The sequence below is a fragment of the Mobula birostris genome, chromosome 8, assembly GCF_030028105.1.
Source record: "Mobula birostris isolate sMobBir1 chromosome 8, sMobBir1.hap1, whole genome shotgun sequence".
Lineage (NCBI taxonomy): Eukaryota > Metazoa > Chordata > Chondrichthyes > Myliobatiformes > Myliobatidae > Mobula > Mobula birostris.
Window position 1 is genome coordinate 129653010 of NC_092377.1, and position 18012 is coordinate 129671021.

General features: G+C 45.2%; 1 protein-coding gene across 1 annotated transcript; it reads right to left on the reverse strand.

The window, feature by feature from the left end:
* Positions 1-1261: 1261 nt before the first annotated feature.
* On the reverse strand, positions 1262-8788 carry LOC140201712 (pancreatic secretory granule membrane major glycoprotein GP2-like). Its single transcript, XM_072266260.1, has 5 exons — positions 8715-8788; positions 6964-7212; positions 4865-5024; positions 1972-2065; positions 1262-1682 (listed from the first exon to the last, which is right to left on the reverse strand). Exons 2-5 carry the CDS (start codon positions 7161-7163, stop codon positions 1582-1584), a joined length of 555 nt encoding a protein of 184 aa, XP_072122361.1. The 5' UTR covers positions 7164-7212; positions 8715-8788; the 3' UTR covers positions 1262-1581.
* Positions 8789-18012: the final 9224 nt, after the last annotated feature.

The following is an 18012-nucleotide window of genomic DNA, read 5'->3' on the forward strand; positions in this document are numbered from 1 at the left end:
AGAACTGTTTTTTAAAAAAGAAAAATGCGCCATTATTATTAGCCAGTTCGTGCACACATCGTTGGAGCTCTTACAGAAACGGGTCCTCTTTCCTCCAGTCGATGTTCGCCGAACTCTGCCGACCCACGAATGGGACCACCCTCGGTGATCGACAAAACGCTCTACTCGAGTCTGTCCACGTCTCCACTCCTCGCCGAAGACCCTGCGCCTCGGACTCCCGCTCGGGGTCCGTTCCGTCGCTCAGTTTACAGCATCGCGTCTTCTCTCTCTGTTCCCATCCGCCTTCTGCCCAAAGCCCGCGAAAACAATAGCTTACAGACACACAAGAAAGAATAAAATCTATCCCAATTGGTTAGCAAATGAATACAATTCTCGTTATCAGTAATTATAACCCAAGCAAGCTGCTAGAGAGAGAACCACTGTCTCAGTGGTTAACATCACAGAGAAGCCATTTTTTTTAACATACTGTAACAAAGAGGTCATTTTATTAGTGTTAGCAATAACATAAAAGAAGAAACCCCTTATACACGCATGAAAACACCCTGTTATTTTCCCACCTTTCCATAATCTGCCTCCCAATCATCCTCAGTGTCTCTGTTGCTATTGACTTAAATAGGAACCTGAGGGGTAACATTTTCACCAAGAGATGGGTCTATGGGATGAGCTGCCAGAGGAAGAGGGTGAGACAGGTGCATTGACAACGTTTAAAGGACAGTTGACCAGGGACATGGATTGGGAACCTGAAGCTGAATATAGGTCAGGCATGGCAAATGAGACTAAATTAGATGGGGATCTACGCTCAGTGACCACTTTATTAGATACACCTACTGGTTAATGCAAATATCTAGTCAGCTAATGGTGTGACAGCAATTCAATGCATAAAAGCATGCAGACAAGACCAAGAGGTTCATTTGTTGTTCAGACCAAACCTCAGAATGGGGAAGAGATGTGATCTAAGTGACTCTGACTATGGAACAATTGTTGGTGCCAGATGAGTTGGTTTGAGTATCTCAGAAACTGCTGACCTCCCGGGATTTTCACACACAACAGTCTCCAGAGTTTACGGAGAATGGTGTAAAATAGAACATCCAGTGAGTGGAAGTTCTGTGGGTGCAAATGCCTTGTTAATGAGAGAGGTCAGAGGAGAATGTCCAGACTGGTTCAGGGTGTCAGTAAATAATCTCACATTACAACAGTGGTGTGCAGAAGAGCATCTCTGAATGCACAACTTGTTGAACCTGAAGTGGATGTGATGCAGTGGGAGAAGATCACACTGGGTTCTACTCTCTTAAAGTGGCCACTGAGTGAAAGTCACCATACGCCAGCTAATCGCACCGGCCTGTTTCCATGCTGTATGAGTCTTTGATATTGAAATATCCATGTACTGAATACGAACATTCAACAAAATAATTTGCTTTGATGAGTATAGTTTATTCAGAAAGGAGCATCAGAGACTGAAAAGGTCACGACACCGAAACCACACACAAGATTCTATCAATACGGGAGAGAATGCAAAAGGGTATGATTGTTTTATCGATCGAGATTGACTTAACATTGGATTACAAAACTAAAAATGGGCCCTCAAATTTGTAGAATATGTTGAAGGAACAGGCAGTTGAGGAAAAGGAAGCCAGACGTCAGTGGAGAGCTGGAGATCGCGTGGTTGCCATCGAGCATGAATCCTGTCAAAGAAAAGTGATACAGTGTTAGTATTCATACAGGGAAGGGATGTGTGTGTGTGTGTGTGTGTGTGTGAGAGAGAGAGAGAGACGGAAGGAGCGGGGGGAGAGAGAGAGACGGACGGAAGGAAGGGGGAGGGGGAGCTATTGGTGATGTTCACACCTAGGACTTCAAACAAGACACCTATGGATGTACCTTTGAACAGCGTGTTTAAGGTAGAACAAGAGTTGTGCACACAATGAATACAGCAGATTTAAAGGCCCCAGTAGTTTTATTCTGTTTTTGACGTACCTGCAGTACTTCTCCTTTTGAGTGGGCCAATGCTGAAAGTTCCTGTTTGCTTAGTGCCTCCAGCATTCCTAGCGATTCTCTGGAGTGGACAATTCTGAAATATACACAAGAGGTATCACTGCTTGTTATCATGCAGAACAGAGGGACCTAGAGGAACAGATGCAGTCTTTCCTGAAAGTGTGACACAGACGGACAAGGTGGTGAAGATGGCAGGATATCGTATTATTGGTGTACAAGACATCAGTGAGACTGCACGGAGTACTTCGTCACCCAGCTTTAGGAAGGGTGTCAGTAAGCTGAAGAGGATGCAGCAAAGATTCAGGAGGATGTGACCAGGACAGGAGAGCTTGAGATATGAGAGGCTGGGCAGGCCAGGACTGATGTCTCTGGAGCGAAAGAAGCTAAGGGGTGACCTAATGAAGGTTTACAGGATTACAGAGGATGTACAGGAGCCAGAAGACCCACATTCAGTTTTTCAGCAGCAGCTTTATCCTCTCTGCCATCAGATTAATGACTGGCCCAGTTGCATTATTGTTTTTCTGTTATGACTTATAGACATATTTTATGCCATGCACGATACTGCTGCCACAAAAGAACGAATTTCACATCAAACACAAAGGCGGGATTCGTAGTAATGTGGGTCCATGTCCACAGATCTCTCACAGTTGCCAAGCAACTTGATAAGGTGCTTAAAGAGACTTATGGTGCGTTTGCCGTAATTAGGTAGGGGATTGAGTTCAAGATCAATAAAGAAATGTTGCAGCTCTTCAAATTCTGGTTAGACCACACTTGGGGTATTGTGTTGGAGTTTGTTGGCTTCATTATAGAGAGGACCTGGAAGCTTTAGAGAGGGTGTAGAGGAGATTTACCAGGATGCTACATGGACTAGAGATCCTGCCTTATGAGGAAAGATTAAGCAAGTTAGGGATTTTCTCTTTAGGGTGAAGGAGGATGTGAAGGAGGATAATAGCGGTGTGCAAGATGATGAGAGGCATAGATGGAGTGGAATGGCAGCAACTTTTTCCTAGAGCAGCCATGGGTCATACATTAGGGCATACGTTAAAAGCGATTGGAAGAAAGTATAGGGTAGGGTAGGAGTGGTATGTGTGTGGCACGCACAGCCAGATGTGGTGGTAGAAGCACCACGTATTAATGATACATAAGAGACTCTGAAGTACATGGATGGAAGAGAAATGGATGGCTCTGTGGGAGGGAATGGTTAGATTGATCTTGGAGCAGGTTAAAAGGTCGGCACAACATTGTGGGCTGAAGGGCCTGTACTGTGCTGTTCTGTTCTATGTTCTATATAAGACAGTGTTAATAAACATGATTCTGATTCTGAAACGTGGGCAGATGGGATTAGGTTACAAGGGACACTTTAGTCAGCATGGACCAGTTGGGCTGAAGGGCTTGTTTTTGTGCTGTCTGACTCTATGACGGTATAAAGAAACCTAACCCTATGCCATCTAATGTGTGTGACTAAGGAGATGAAACATTTTAATTTAATAGAGTGGTTAGTTGAGAAGTAAGATTTTATCATCTCGGATTTCCTCAAGGTTTATTGCAGATTGGGTCCGTAGTAAAGAAGGCAAGTGCAGTATTAGCGTTCATTTTGAAAGCACTAAAATAGAAGGATGTAATGCTGAAGCTTTATAAAGTGCTGGTCAGACCATATTTGGGACACTGTGAGCAAGTTTGAACCCCACATCTAAGGAAGGATGTGCTGGCTCTGGAGAAGGCCGAGAGATGGTTTATAAATTTTAATGTACGAAGAAAGTTTCATGTCTCTGGTCCTGTTCTCAGTGGAGATCAGAGGGATGTTGCGGGGGGCAGGGGGGGGGATAATCTCACTGAAACACACAAGGTACTGAAAGGCTTGGGTAGAATGGACATGGAGAGAATGTTTCCATCAACAGGAGAGTCTAGGATCTGAGGCACAGATTCAGAATAAAGTGATGTCCCTTTAGAACAGAGACAAAGTTCAATTTCTTCAGCCAGGGGGTGGTGAATCTATGGAATTCATTGCCACAGACCGCTGGGGAGGCCAATTGATTGGATATATTTAAGGTGGAGGTAGATAGGCTCATAATCAGTCAGGGCATCAAAGAGAATGGCGTTGAGAAAATCTAGACATGATTGAATGATGGGGAAAATCTGATGCCTCCAAAGAACATCCTTTGCGTGGAACACACACAAAAGTTGCTGGTGAACGCAGCAGGCTAGGCAGCATCTCTAGGAAGAGGTGCAGTCGACGTTTCAGGCCGAGACCCTTCGTCAGAACCTTTGCATGGATGCTGCATGATCTGCTGAGTTTCTCCAGCGTTTTGTGTGTGTTACTCTGCATTTCCAGCATTTGCAGTCAATAACCTTGACATTGAGTTTGGAGGCTTGTGTGTCTCATTGACCTGGAGAGGTCTGCTGGCTGGAGCCAGGTTATTATGCTTTGGCTCTTCGTAAGGTCACTCATGCCAAACAGGTCAAAGGGTAGAGGTCAGACTGTGTGGTTTACTAGTCCTCCAAGTTCAGGAGATCAGATCAGGGCGAACAACCTTGACTGGTCAAACAAAATTGTTACCGAAACAGCAATGAAGAATCCTACATCTGAGTGTGATGGTATTGCTGGGTCTCCACCGGGGACTAGCATGTCTGAAAGTAGAGAACCCTGAGAAGTTGCTACTGACATGATAAAGGAAGCCCTGAAACCACCAAGACCAAGACCAAAAAATGGTCAAGGGTAGACAGAGATGGAAGACCTTTATTGCTCCCCTAAGCATCAGCAGCGTGGGGGCAGTAAGTAAGCAGATTTGATGGGCATAATAGGCTATTTCTGCTCCTGTATCTTATGGTCTTATTAATGTATCAGCGTAGCCACAAGGATGGGATGTGGGCTTACCAGGGAGCACTGGGTCGTTCGGAAATTGCACAGCTGAATTTGACAATGCAGGTAGAAATCATTCGTCTCGCCCTGAAACTTAAAAGCTGAGAATTTGAATCGGCAAATGGGGGAGACGCCGCTTTCTTCAATCACCACCTCACTGAGAGAATTCGGGCACCTGCGTAAAAAATAAATAAGAAAACATATTAGACACTGGGAGTGCTGGAGCTACTCAGATTGGCAAAGCTAACTCCGTTTCTCATACAGAACGTGTAGGACCTCAGCATCCATGGAAAGCAGTAGACAGTCGGCGTTTCAGCCCAAGACCCCTCATCAGTACTGGGAAGCCAGAAGACGGCGGCAAGGGAACGGAAGGAGTAGGAGGACAAGCTAGAAGGTGGTACGTGCTCCTCCCCTTCCCCGAAACACCTTATTCTGGCTTCTGCCCCCCTCCTTTCCAGGCCTGATGAAGAGGCTCAGCCTGAAACTTCAACTAATCATCCCCTTGCATGGATGCTGCCTGACCTGCTGAGTTTCTCCAGCGTGTTGTGTGTGTGCTACTCTTCATTTCCAGCATCTGCAGAATCCCTTATGTTTATAACTGTTTCCTTATTTCCAACCTGCTGCGTACTTCCAATCTGTTTTGTTTTGTTACTGTTTGGGAATGTACGTATCTTTTGAAAGTGTATGCATTAATTGGTATAGGTGTATCTTTGTATCATGTAGCGAGATACAGTGAGGCTTTGGCCTTCCTGTCATCTAGACCGATAATTTAATATGCAAGTGCATCGAGGTAGTGAAAATGAGAAACAGATTGCAGAACATAGCTTTACTGAGAAGCGTTATAGTATTACAGAGGGTGGTCTGGAATGCGTGGTCTGTATCGCAGCTTCGTGCAGCAACAGCTCGGCTCGTGGCCACAAGATGCTGCCGGGTGTTGTGAATACGGCTCAGCACTTCACGGAAACCAACCTCCCCTCTATGGATTGTGTCTGCACTTCCCACTGCCTCGGTAAAGCAGCCAGCATAATCAAAGACCCCACCCACCCGGGACATGCTCTTTTCTTCCCACCCCCATCAGGAAGAAAGTACAAAAGCCTGAAACCACAGACCACCAGACACAAGGAGAGCATCTATCGGGCTATTACAAGACTACTGAATGGTCCCTATTACGATAAGATGGACTCTAGACCTCACAATCTACCTTGCCGTCACCCTGCACTTAGCTGTCTGACTGCAGTGCACTTTCTCTGTAACTGTAACACTTTATTCTGCATTCTGTTATTTTCCCCGCTCTACCCTGATGCACAGATGTGATGAAATGATCTGTACGGATGGCGTGCAAGATGAAGCTTTTCAAAGTAGCTCAGCACGTGTGACAATAATAAACTAATTTTCCAATTAACCACCAACTCAACTTGAATGTTAAACTTAAAGGAATGCTGAACTCGAACTCCCCACCTCCTATGCACTCTAATTTCTGAATGATCTCTGGAGCCATAGAGCACTACGCCACAGATAAAGGCTCTTTGACCCATCTAGTCCGTGGTGACCATCTTCTGCCTTGTCCCATGCCCCCGTACCCAAACTATTTCGCTCTCAACCATATACCTATCCAAACTTATCTCAGGACCCACATCCACCACTTCTGTTGGTATCCCAATCCATATTTTCATCACCCTCTGAGTGAAGATAGTCCACACTTTATTCTTCATAACAAAGTGCATCACAATACCGCCATGGATGGCCCCAAGCCCGGCTGCGAAAGGAGGAGGGTTGGACAAGGAGTATGCAAACCCACCCTGTAAAAACCCAGGGCTACAGAAACGCCAACAGATGCTCCAAAGACCTCATCCCTGGGAGAGAAAGGATCTTTGCCCAGAAGATGTATGAAATCACGTGGTGAAAGTGGAAGCCACAGGGCTGATCAAACTTCTACAGGCCCAGGGCAGAGGAACTTGGCGAGCTGCTTTTGGCATACTATGCCCCAGTGGTGGTGACGGGTTTAACAAGAAAAAATAGTGCAAAACACATTTCCCTCCACTGCATTCCATCTGCCAATTCTTTCCCAATTCTCCCAATCAGCACAAGACTCCCTTCCTCCGAGACGTACTTACTGATTGGTTATAAGTCCCCATTTAACCTGTGATGACGGGTCGCTTATGGGAGTGGCCCAGCAGTTCTCCAGTGTCGCTACGAACTGGTCAGCATCAAGGCCCTGGACGTGAATCCCGATGTAAACCTGACTCCCGACATCGAGGAAGATGGGCGTCTCGGTGTAGGCCTGGCTGTATCGCGCATCGCGGTACATGATCATTGTCGCTTCGAAGCGCTCGGTACCAGTAGGCAACACGATGCTTACAACGCTGTTTAATGAAAGGAAGACTAGCTTGAAATCACAGAACATAGGGCAGTAACAACAATGATGAAACTACAACAAAGAACCACAATAACATACGAGAAGTAGGCTATTGCAAAATCTATCTTGCCTCACCATTCATAAGACATTGGACATTGAACAGTACAGAACAGGAAATGGTCCTTCGGCCCCCCAATGTTGTGCAAAACCAATTAAAATAGTAAACAAATGTCCAACTAAACTAATCCCTTCTTCCTACATAATGTCCATATCTTTCCATTCCTTGAACATTCATGTGCCTATTTAAGGACTTCTTAAATTCCTCTCCGGTATCTGCCTCCACCACCACCCCTGGCAGCACAATCCAGGCATCCACCACTCTCTGTGTAAAAAGATTCCCTCTCACATCTCCTTTATCTGGAATTACACATCTTGACCCTGGAGAGAAAGATGCTCAGTAATTTTCATCATCTTAAGGACATTGATCAGACGGTTGTAGACTCAGCCAGCTCCATCATAGGCATAACCCTCCTCTCCCCACCATTGAGGAAAGTTTCAAAAGGTGGCCCCTCAGGTATGGGGCACCCATCATTAAGGTCCCTGACAATCAGGATCATGGCCTCTTCTCATTACTGCCATTGGGGAGGAGGTACAGGAGCCTGAAGACCTACTCTCAATGATTCAGGAACACCTTCTTCCCCTCTGCCATCAGATTTCTGAACAGTCAATGAACCCATGGACACTACCTCATCATTTGTCTATGTTTACACCATTTGTTTCTTTGTATAATTTATGCTTTTTTTTTCACTGCACTCCCTCCACAAAACAACAGACTTCATGTCAGCTGAGTCAGTGATAATAAACCGGGTTCTGATTCTGGAGAAATACAACATCTCAGTTTTAATGGCATGCCTCGTTATTCCGGGGCTGGTAAATTACCTCACTGAGCCCGTACATTGTTGGGATGTGGGAGGTAACGGGGTCAGGAGATGTTTTCTGATGCTAATTAAGATCGGCGCCCGTTCCATCAGCACCCCACTCACCAGCCCCATGAACAGTCCCTCCCTCCACCTCCGGAACACACTGGGCATATTCGACAGAATACACCATGCTTACTTACCCTGGGCTACTCCAACAGCCCTTTCTGAAATCTCCTCCCAGCTCTGCCTGCTCGGTAAAGAAGGCAGTGGGGGTGGGGGGTGCTGGCAGGGAACAGCGTCTCCCACAGGATTCCACCCCCTCCCTTTCTGACTCAGAAATCTGTCAGCCATTCATTCGGTGCTGCTGGATCTGAACCTTGGGATCCTTCCCGACCAGAAACGCAACCATGTGACTATCTTCCCCACACAGACTGCACCAAAGAGGTGGCTCACTCCCACCTTGTCACGGGAGGTGGTCAGGGATTATGTAAAAAAATAATGGTCCTGTCAATGAAACCCAGCAACTGTTGAAAATTAATAAAAATTAAAGTTGTTGACAATGATACACCAGGCGACATAAAGACCTTACCTCTTCACAATGCTCCCCAAAGGAAGGGACAGATTAATTGTCAGCGGGACTGCGCAGGAGAATTCTATGGATAGTGTCCGGTTCCTTACAACAATTCCATTTCCTGCACCATTATATCCGTGGACAGTGTTGGAATGTATAAAGTGTGTTCTGTTTACCTGGTTGTTGGAAAACATCATATTATTGAGTCATAGAGTATGGAAGTGAGCCCTTCGGCCCAACTCATCAATACTTGAGTGTCCATATTAACTTTGTCCCTCTTTCCTCATTGATGCTGTCTGACCTGCTGAGTGTTTCAAGATTCAAGATTGTTTATTATTATTCTTTAGTAAACGGGCGTAAAGGAGAATGAAATGATTGTTACTCTGGATCCAATGCAGCATAACACACATACACACACATCATTAGCTTAAAAACACAAAATATAAGAGTAACCACTCTCGTAAAATACAATGTACTCATTTGTTTGAGCGTGAGATGAGATGAAGGTGTCCCTTTAGAACAGAGATGAGGAGGAATTCATTTTGCCAGAGGGTGGTGAATCCGTGAAACTTATTGCCACAGATAGTTGTGGGGGCTAAGTTATTGAGTGTATTTTATGTGAATGTTGATAGGTTCCTGATTAGAAAGGGCGTCAAAGGTTATGGTGAGAAAGCAGGAGAATGGGGTTGAGAGGGATAATAAATCAGCCATGATGGAATGGCGGAGCAGACTCCCTGATGGGAGTGGGACAAGCAGTCCCTGAGCATCTCTGGAGCTGCACACTCCAGCATACTCTGAAATTGTAGGCATTGAATTGTACAGCACAGATTCAGCCCACCCTGTCTAGGTCAATTGTAATTCCCCTCCATAATAATCGTGCGTTAATCTCATACCTCTCCATGTCCGGTTCATGCAGATACGTGCCCAGATGACACGCAAATACGGGTACTGCTCCTGCCCCCACTGCCTCCTCTGGCAGCTCATTCCACAATCACGAAGAAGGCACGCCCGCACTTCCACCCCATTAGGAGTTTGGCGAAATTTTCTATATCACCAAAGGAGCTGGAAGACTTCTCCAGATGTACCATGGAGAGCATTCTGATGGTTTGCATCACCACCTGGTGCAGAAGCTTCCGAGCACAGGATCGCAAGAGGCTGCAGTGTGGTGAGGTGAAGACCCAGCTATCTCGATCAGGAGCACTGCCCCCCAACCATCGGGGACAGCTTCTAGAGGAGGTGTTTCAGTGTCACTCAGTGTAAGACATACCTTCTTCTCAATACTAGAGAAAGACCCACACTCAATGGTTTAGGAACAATTTCTTCCCTATCACCATCAAATTTCCGGTTGCTCCCTAAGCACTTAGATCACTCTTCCTCTTTTGCACTACTTACGTATTTACAGGGTTGAAAGGTCAAATGCTAGTCAGCACGCACTTAAGGTGAGACACGGTAAGTTTAATTGCGATGTGAGGAGCAAGTTTTTTTAAACCGAGATTAGTGTGTGCCTGGAATGTACTGCCAGGAGTGCTGGAAGTGTTATTTAGATAAATAAGCGTATGAATGTGTGAAGTAAAAGGAATCTGACAGTACGCTATGGGATAAAGGGCAGGAGGTGGGTAACCAGAGGGACGTAGGAGGGGGGAGGAGAAGGGGGAGGGGGGCCAGAAGAATGAGAGAAATCAACGGGGGAATTAGAATTTGCTGTTGGAATTGGTTTATTGTCATCACGTGTACCAAGATACTGTACAGTGAAAAGCTTGTCTCGCATACTGTTCATACAGATAAGATCATTACTCAGTACATTGGGGTAGAACAAGGTAAAACAATAACAGATTGCAGAATAAAGTATAACAATTACAGAGAAAGTGCAGTGCAGGTAAACGATAAAGTGCAAGGTAGATTGTGAGGCTAAGAGTCCAATTCGTTTCGTTGGAACTATGGAACTACAGTATCCCATAACAGCAGGATGGAAGCTGCATTTGAGGCTCGTGGTATGTACTCTCAGACTTTTGCATCTTCTGCCCAATGTGAGAGGGAAGAAGAGGAACTGGCCGTGATCGGGGTTGGAGGGGTAGTCTTTGATTATGCTGGATGCTTCACCAAGGCAGTGGGAAGCTTAGACAGAGTGAAGCTGATTCCTGTGACGTGCTGAGTTGTGTCCATGATTCTTTGGATGTTTCTTGCGGTTATGGTCAGAGCAGTTGCCATCGCAAGCCGTGATGCATTCAGATAGGATGCTTGCATGGGACATCGATAAGTGTTGGTATAAGTTATCAAGGACACGCCAGATTTCTTTTTGTAAAGACAACCCCAGAAGGACTAGCATATAAAAGCAAGGATGTACAGCTTAGGCTTTATAAGGCGCTGGTCAGACTGCATTTGGAAGTTAGTACTTTGACAAAAATTGGTAAGGGTGGACGGGGACATGCCAGATTTCTCCAGCCTGGGTCTGACATCATTGTGGCAGTAGAGGAGGCTATGGACAGGCATGTTGGTGTGGGAATGGCATGTGGAATTGAAATTATGGCTACTGGGATCAATATATAGGGGGAACGTCGACTCAGACCATGAGAGGCCTGCGTCGGGCCTTTTCATGCCTTACAAGGGGCAGATTGGAAGTCTGTGTGGGGCGCTAATCAATATATAATTGGTATGTAATTACCTGGAGCTTCGAGCCGCAGGATCTTTGATGGCTGTTGAAAGTGAACATAGTCCTCCCGTGGCTGAGACTGGCCTTGCAGTTGGGATCATTCAGGTGAAGAGATTGAGCCACCCACCCATCGCTGAATAAAAGGCAGCGTGCGAATGAGATGCTGCTGTTGGAGCCATTGCACGTTAGCTTGTAGTCTGCAAAAGGAAGGCCATTTCCGTCAGTAACTGAGAATTGACAGGGTCGGTTTCCGAGTAAACAACACCAATAGCCTGCCCAGGTACAAACAGGTGTACACCATGGACAGTAAAGTTCACCAACACTTCCAATCCTTCAAGGGGGTAAAGATATTTGACATGCCCGATTAAACCTCTCAAATGTTTATCGATGAGGGTTCTTATTAATGGATACCACCTTGCTGAGGCATCACCTCTTAAAGATGTTCTGGATGTTATCACTGCACCATGAATGGATGTGTCATGGCTTGTACTGCAATTGCTCTTCCCATAGCCACAAGAGACTGCTGAGAGCTGTGGACACAGCTCAGCACATCACGGAAACCAGCCTCCCCTCCATGGACTCTGTCTACATTTTTCACTGCCTCGGTAAAACAACTAGCATGATCAAAGACCCACCCACCCTGGAAATTCTCTCTTCTTCCTCCTCCCATCAGGCAGAAGACACAAAACCCTGAAAACACAAACCACTAGCTCAAGGACACCTTCTGCCCTGCTGTTACTAGGCCATTAAATGGTTCACTAGTTTAATTAGTTGCACTCTTGATCTTGAAATCTACTATATTGCCTTGCACATTATTGTTTACCTGAACTGCATTTTTTCTGTAGCTGTTACAATTTATTCTGCATTTTTATTGTTTGACCTTTGCACTGTGTAATGAATTGATCTGTATCAATCTAATGCAATACAGGTTGTCCACTGTATCTCAGTACATAAACCGTTTTCAGTTCAATTTCTTGATGGGGTCCCTATCCCTCGGGCATGAAATTGATGAGAACAAGGTTGGTATTTAACTGAGTGGGTAAACAGACTGGTCCAGATAGGGTAATGGATCATACCCCATCTAGCTAACTGACTATTCTAGTTAGAATGCCGAATAAAGGCCATAAGACACAGAGCATAGAGCTAGAATATAGGACATTAAACTTGGAACAATACAGCACAGAAACAGGACCTTCAAGCCTCACGTCTGTATCCAACATGAATCCGTTCTGCCTGCCGCACATTCCAGGCTCCCACCATGCTCTGTATGAAAAGCTTGCCCCGCAGATCTCCACTGAACTTAAATGTATGCCTTTTGGTGTTGGACATGTCAACCTGGGAATAAGATGCCAGCTGACTACCCTATCTATGCCTCTCATAATTTTATACACTTCTATCAGGTCTCCCCTCATCCTCCACTGCTCCAGAGAAAACAACCCAAGTTTGTTCAACCTTGCTTTGCAGCACATACCCTCTAATCCAGCAAGCATGCCGGTGAACTTCTTCCTGCATCTCCTCCAAAGTTTCCATATTCTTCCTCTGATGTGGCGAGCAGCACTGCACACGACACTCCAAGTGTGGCTGAACCTAGGTTTTATACAGCTGCAACGTGCCACGTTCTCTCTCCTGTATTTATCCCCAACCGATGAAGGCAGGCATGCCATTTGCTTTCTTCCCCAACTTGTCTTCTTACGTTGCCACTTACGATGGTCTTGAACCCCAACATCCCTCTGTATATATGTGCTGTTAGGGGCCCTGCCCGTAACTGTCTGCATTTCCCTTACAAGTGCAGCACCTCACACTTGCCTGGATGAAGCTCAACCCAGATCTGTGACCGATTTATATCCCGTTACATCTTTTGAAAGCCCTCTTCACTGTTCACAACACGGCAATTGTTATGTCATCTGTATGTAAACTAACCAACCTACCTCCAGAGAAAAACCTTGTTTTACATGCCATCCATACAGAACATTTCATTAGAGCCCCTGTATCCAACACATCATCCAGTGCAATATCCCCCATCTCCAAAGGAATCCTACCACTAACCACCTCCCCACCTCTCCCACTTTCCACAGGGATTTCTCCCTCTGCGACTCCCCTGTCCATCCATCCCTGTCCACAGGTCTCCCTCTCGGCACCTATCTCTGCAAGCGGCCCAACTGCCACACCTTCTCATTCACTTCCTCCCTCAGCTCCATTCAGTGGTCCCAAACAGTCCTACTAGGTGAAGCGATACTTCACCTGTGAGTCTGCTGGGGTCGTCCACTGTGCCCAGTGTTCTGATACGGTTCTATATTGGTGACACCAGTCGTAAACTGGGGGACCACTTGGTCGAACACCAACGCTCCATCCACCAAAAGCGGAACTTCCCAGTGGCCGAACATTTTAATTCTGATTCCCATACCCATTCAGAAATGGGCTCCATGGCCTCTTCTTGTGTCAAGATGAGGCCACCCTCAGGGTGGAGGAGCTACAGCCTCCGACCTGATGGCATGAATATCGATTTCCCCTCTTCTTCTATTACCCACTCTAGCCTTTTACCTCTTCCTATCTCTATCACCTCTCCCTGGGTCCCATCCTCCTTCCCTTTCTCCTATGGTCCGTTCTCTTTGCCTATCAGATTTCTTCCTCTCTAGCTCTTTGTCTTCCCTACCCACCTGGCTTCACCTATCAGCTTTTAGCTATCCTCCTTCCATTCCCTCCACCTTGTGTCTTCCCCTTTCCTTATCAGTTCTGAAGAAGGGCCTCGGCCCAAAACATCCACTGTTGATACATTTCCACAAATTCTGACTGGCCTGCTGAGTTCCTCCAACATTTTTTGTGAGTTGCTTTGGATTTCCGGTACCTTCAGACTTTCTCGTGTTCATTATTTCATTGCACTGCTGCGTTGAGGAGTACAAGGGAAAAGCATAAAAAAGTATAATAAACTGCGGCAATTACAGAGAAAATATAGTGCAGGCAGACAGTAAGGTGTAAGGTCATGACGAAGTGGACTATAAGGTCGAGAGTCCATCTTGTCATACTGGAGGACTATTCAATAGTCTTCTAACAGCAGGGTAAAAGCTGTCCTTGAGCCTGCCGATGGGGTGGGGGGTAAAGAGAGAGTGTCCATGGGAGGTGAGGTCTTTGATTATGTTGGCTGATTTACTGAACTGGTGAGAAGTACAGACAGAGTCCATGGAGGGGAGACCAGTTTCAGTGATATACTGAGCTGTGTCCATAACTCTCTGCAGGGCAGTTACTGTCAAGCCGTGATGCATCCAGATTGGATGTATTCCCAATGCTTCATCCATAAGAATCACTGAAGGCCAATGGGGAAATGCTGGATTTCTTGTGTGGAAGTCTAAGCTATAGATGTGTCGTGGACAGTATATTGACTGGCTGCATCACAGCCTGATGTGGAAACACCAATGCCCTTGAACGGCTCAATCATCAGGCTCTTGAACTAAAGGGGATAACTTCACTCATCTTCACTTGCCTTATCATTGAAATGTACCAAAAACCAATGGACCCAGTTACCAGGACTCTGCGTCTTATGTTCTTGCTATGGACGTATTTATTTATCTATTGATCAGTTAATCTGTCTATTTGTTTGTTTATTCACTCATTCATCCATCCATCAATTAATCTTTCTATTTATTTATTGATTGACAATTGCTGTCCTTTGCACAATGATTGAATGCCCAAGTTGGTGAGATCTTTCATTGATTCTGTTATGTCTAATATTCTATTATGGATTCATTGAATATGCCCATAAGAAAATGAATCTCAATGTTATAGATGTTGACATATATGTCCTTTGATAATTTCTCTTTGAACTTTGAAACCAGGGTATGACTAGAATATAAAATCAAGGATGTACTGCTGAGAATTTATAAGGCACAGGCTAGACCACGTTTGGAATATTGTGAGCAGTTTTGGGCCCCGTATCTAATGAAGAATGTACTGACATTGGATAGCGTCCAGAAGAGGTCTACAAGAAGGATCAGAGAAAGGAAAGCTTAATTATGAGGAGCGTTTGATGTCTTTGAGCGTGTCTTGATGGAGATCACAAGGATGGGGAAGGGGGTCTATCTTATTGAGACTGCCTGATAGTAGAAGTCCTGGATAGAGTGGACGTTGAGGGGACTTTTCCATCTCTATGATGCCACAGCATCAGAGTATTTAGAACTAAGATGAGGTGGAATTTATTCAGCCAGCAAGTGGTGAATCTGAGGAATTTGTTCCAAATTTGGGTGTATTTAAGGCGAACATTTTTAGATTCTTGATCAGTAGGGGGTTTTGAGGGTTATGGAGGGAGAGTGGAGTTGAAAAACATAACAACGTTTGAATGGCAGACTCAATGGGCTAAATAGTTTAATTCTTCCCCTAAACCTCGTGTTGCACCTGTGCAAGAATGCACTTTGCTTTTTACACTAAAATGGGCTTTATTTCATGTTCTAATTGTGTTCTTTCTTCAAAAAAATATAGTTTAATTTATGCTTAGTTTGTATTTTTCTCTGAACATCGCTTCCAATGTCTTTAATTTTAATTTAGCTCTGTGATTATATGATGCTAATTGTCAACGATGATGTTACAAGCATTTCACTGCACACGTGCCTGACAATACACTAGACTTTGACTTTGACAGCCTGGTATGGCAGAGAGTTACAGGTTCAGCCACCTCCATCATTATTGAGGATATCTTCAAGAGGCTGTGTCTCAAGGAGGCGGCACCCATGGTCGAGTACCCTCGCCCTCCGGAACATGCTCTCCTATTATTACCATAATAAGGGAGGAAGCACATGAGCCTGAAGATTCACTCTCAATGAATCAGGTACAGCTTCATCCCTTCCACCATTAGATTCCTGAACAGTCCATGAATGCTACGGTATCATGCTATTCCTCTTTCATACTAATTATCTTTTGCTGCTTGCAGCATTTTTGTGCCTTGCACTGTACTGTTGCCGCAAAACAACAAATTTCACAGCATAGGAATGTCAGAGATAATTAACGTGATTGAGATACTCGCTACTTCCAGAGTAACGTGTACCCTATTGGCCTCCATCAGCCTTGTAGTACTTGCTGTAATAAATAAACATAATTGCAAACTTATCAGCTGTTCAATGGCGAACAAAATTAATTCAGGAAGAAGAGCTTGCTCCATTACCGTAAGTGCGGTGATTGGCGAGATTGGTTGTCGTATTACAGAAGCAGCCGTAATTGCCTCCTCGCTCTCCACACCACTCTTCAGCCGTGCATTCCTGATCTCTGCATGGATTGGTTATCGCTGAGGAAAACACCGGGGCGTTAGTTCACCGCGAGAATCAAACCTCGATGGATCTACACACACAGACATTCAATGTTGACACAAACCTGGCTAAATAGTCTACCCCTCCCCGCTCGCCCCCTGTGGGTCGTGGAGTGATACACAAGGTTAAATAGAACAATGTTGCACAGAGTCAGAGAGACCGCAGAGTACATTACCCCGAGAGCAGCATTACAGGTACTAGAGGTTAGACCACACTTGGAGAATTGTTATCAGTTGTGGCCACCTCATTATAGGAAGAATGCGTAAATTTTCGAGAGGGGGAAGAGGAGTTTTACCAGGACGCTGCCAGGATTAGAGAACATGTCTTAGGAGGAAAGGTAAAACAAACTAGGCTTTTCTCTTTGGAATGAAGGATGATGTGAGGAGACGCAATGGGGGTGTCTAAGGCAATAGGGGCACAGATGAATAGACATCCAGGGACATTTTCCAGAGTGGCATTGGCTAATACTAGAGGGCATTCCTTTTAAGTCAAGTGAGGAATATTTAGGGGAGATGGCCGAAGGGTGGGCTTTTACACCGAGAGTGGTAAATGCATGAAACACACTGCTGGAGTGTAGTAGAGGCAGATACATTAAGGACATTTAAGGGCCTCTAGGTAGGGATATGAGTGAAAAGAAAAATGGAGGACTACGTGGGAAGGAATGGTTATACAGACTGTGCAGTAGGTTAAAAAGTCGGCACAACATTGTCTTATGAGGATAGATTGAGCGAGCTAGGGCTTTTCTTTTTGAAGGGAAGGAGGATGAGAGGCTACTTTATGGAGGTGTACAAGATAAGAGGGATCAATAGAGTAGAGAGCCAGAGACGTTTTTTCCAATACAAGGGGGCATAATTTTAAGATGTCTGGAGGTGGGGGTGTGGGGAAGATGTCAGAGGCAATTCAAACATAAGTTTTTTTGCAGAGAGTAGTGTGTGTGTGGAACACACTGCCAGCATAGTGGTAGTAGATGAAAATACTCGGGAGATATTGAAGAGACTCTCAGATAGGCAGACGAATTATAGGAAATGGAGGTCTATATAGGAGGGAAGTGTTAGATTGATCTTAGGCTAGGTTAAAAGGCCAGCATGCATCATGGGCCAAAGGGCCTGTACAGAGCTGTTGATCCCTAGGGGAAAGAAGAGTGGCTAAAATGGGGTGGATAATACCACGAGGGGAATAGGCAGGGTGAGGGCATCGTCTTTTCCTCTCATTCGGGAAAATTAAGAACTAGAAGGCAGAGGTTCAGAGTGGAATGGGAAAGATTTAATAGGACCATTTTACTGAAAGGGTGGCTTAGATGTGCAGTGAGCTGCCATTGAATGTGATTAGGGCAGGTATAATAACAATTTTAAAAAGACGTTTGGAAAGGTAAACG

What these genes read in the sequence shown, in the direction of transcription:
- LOC140201712 (XM_072266260.1), bottom strand. Translation starts at nt 7,163, where the DNA reads ATGATCATGTACCGCGATGCGCGATACAGCCAGGCCTACACCGAGACG. An exon ending in TGGGGACTTATAACCAATCA is followed by an intron (nt 5,025 to 6,963) that starts GTAAGTACGTCT and finishes TTTTTTACGCAG; the next exon opens with GTGCCCGAATTCTCTCAGTG. An exon ending in CAAAAGGAGAAGTACTGCAG is followed by an intron (nt 1,683 to 1,971) that starts GTACGTCAAAAA and finishes TTTCTTTGACAG; the next exon opens with GATTCATGCTCGATGGCAAC.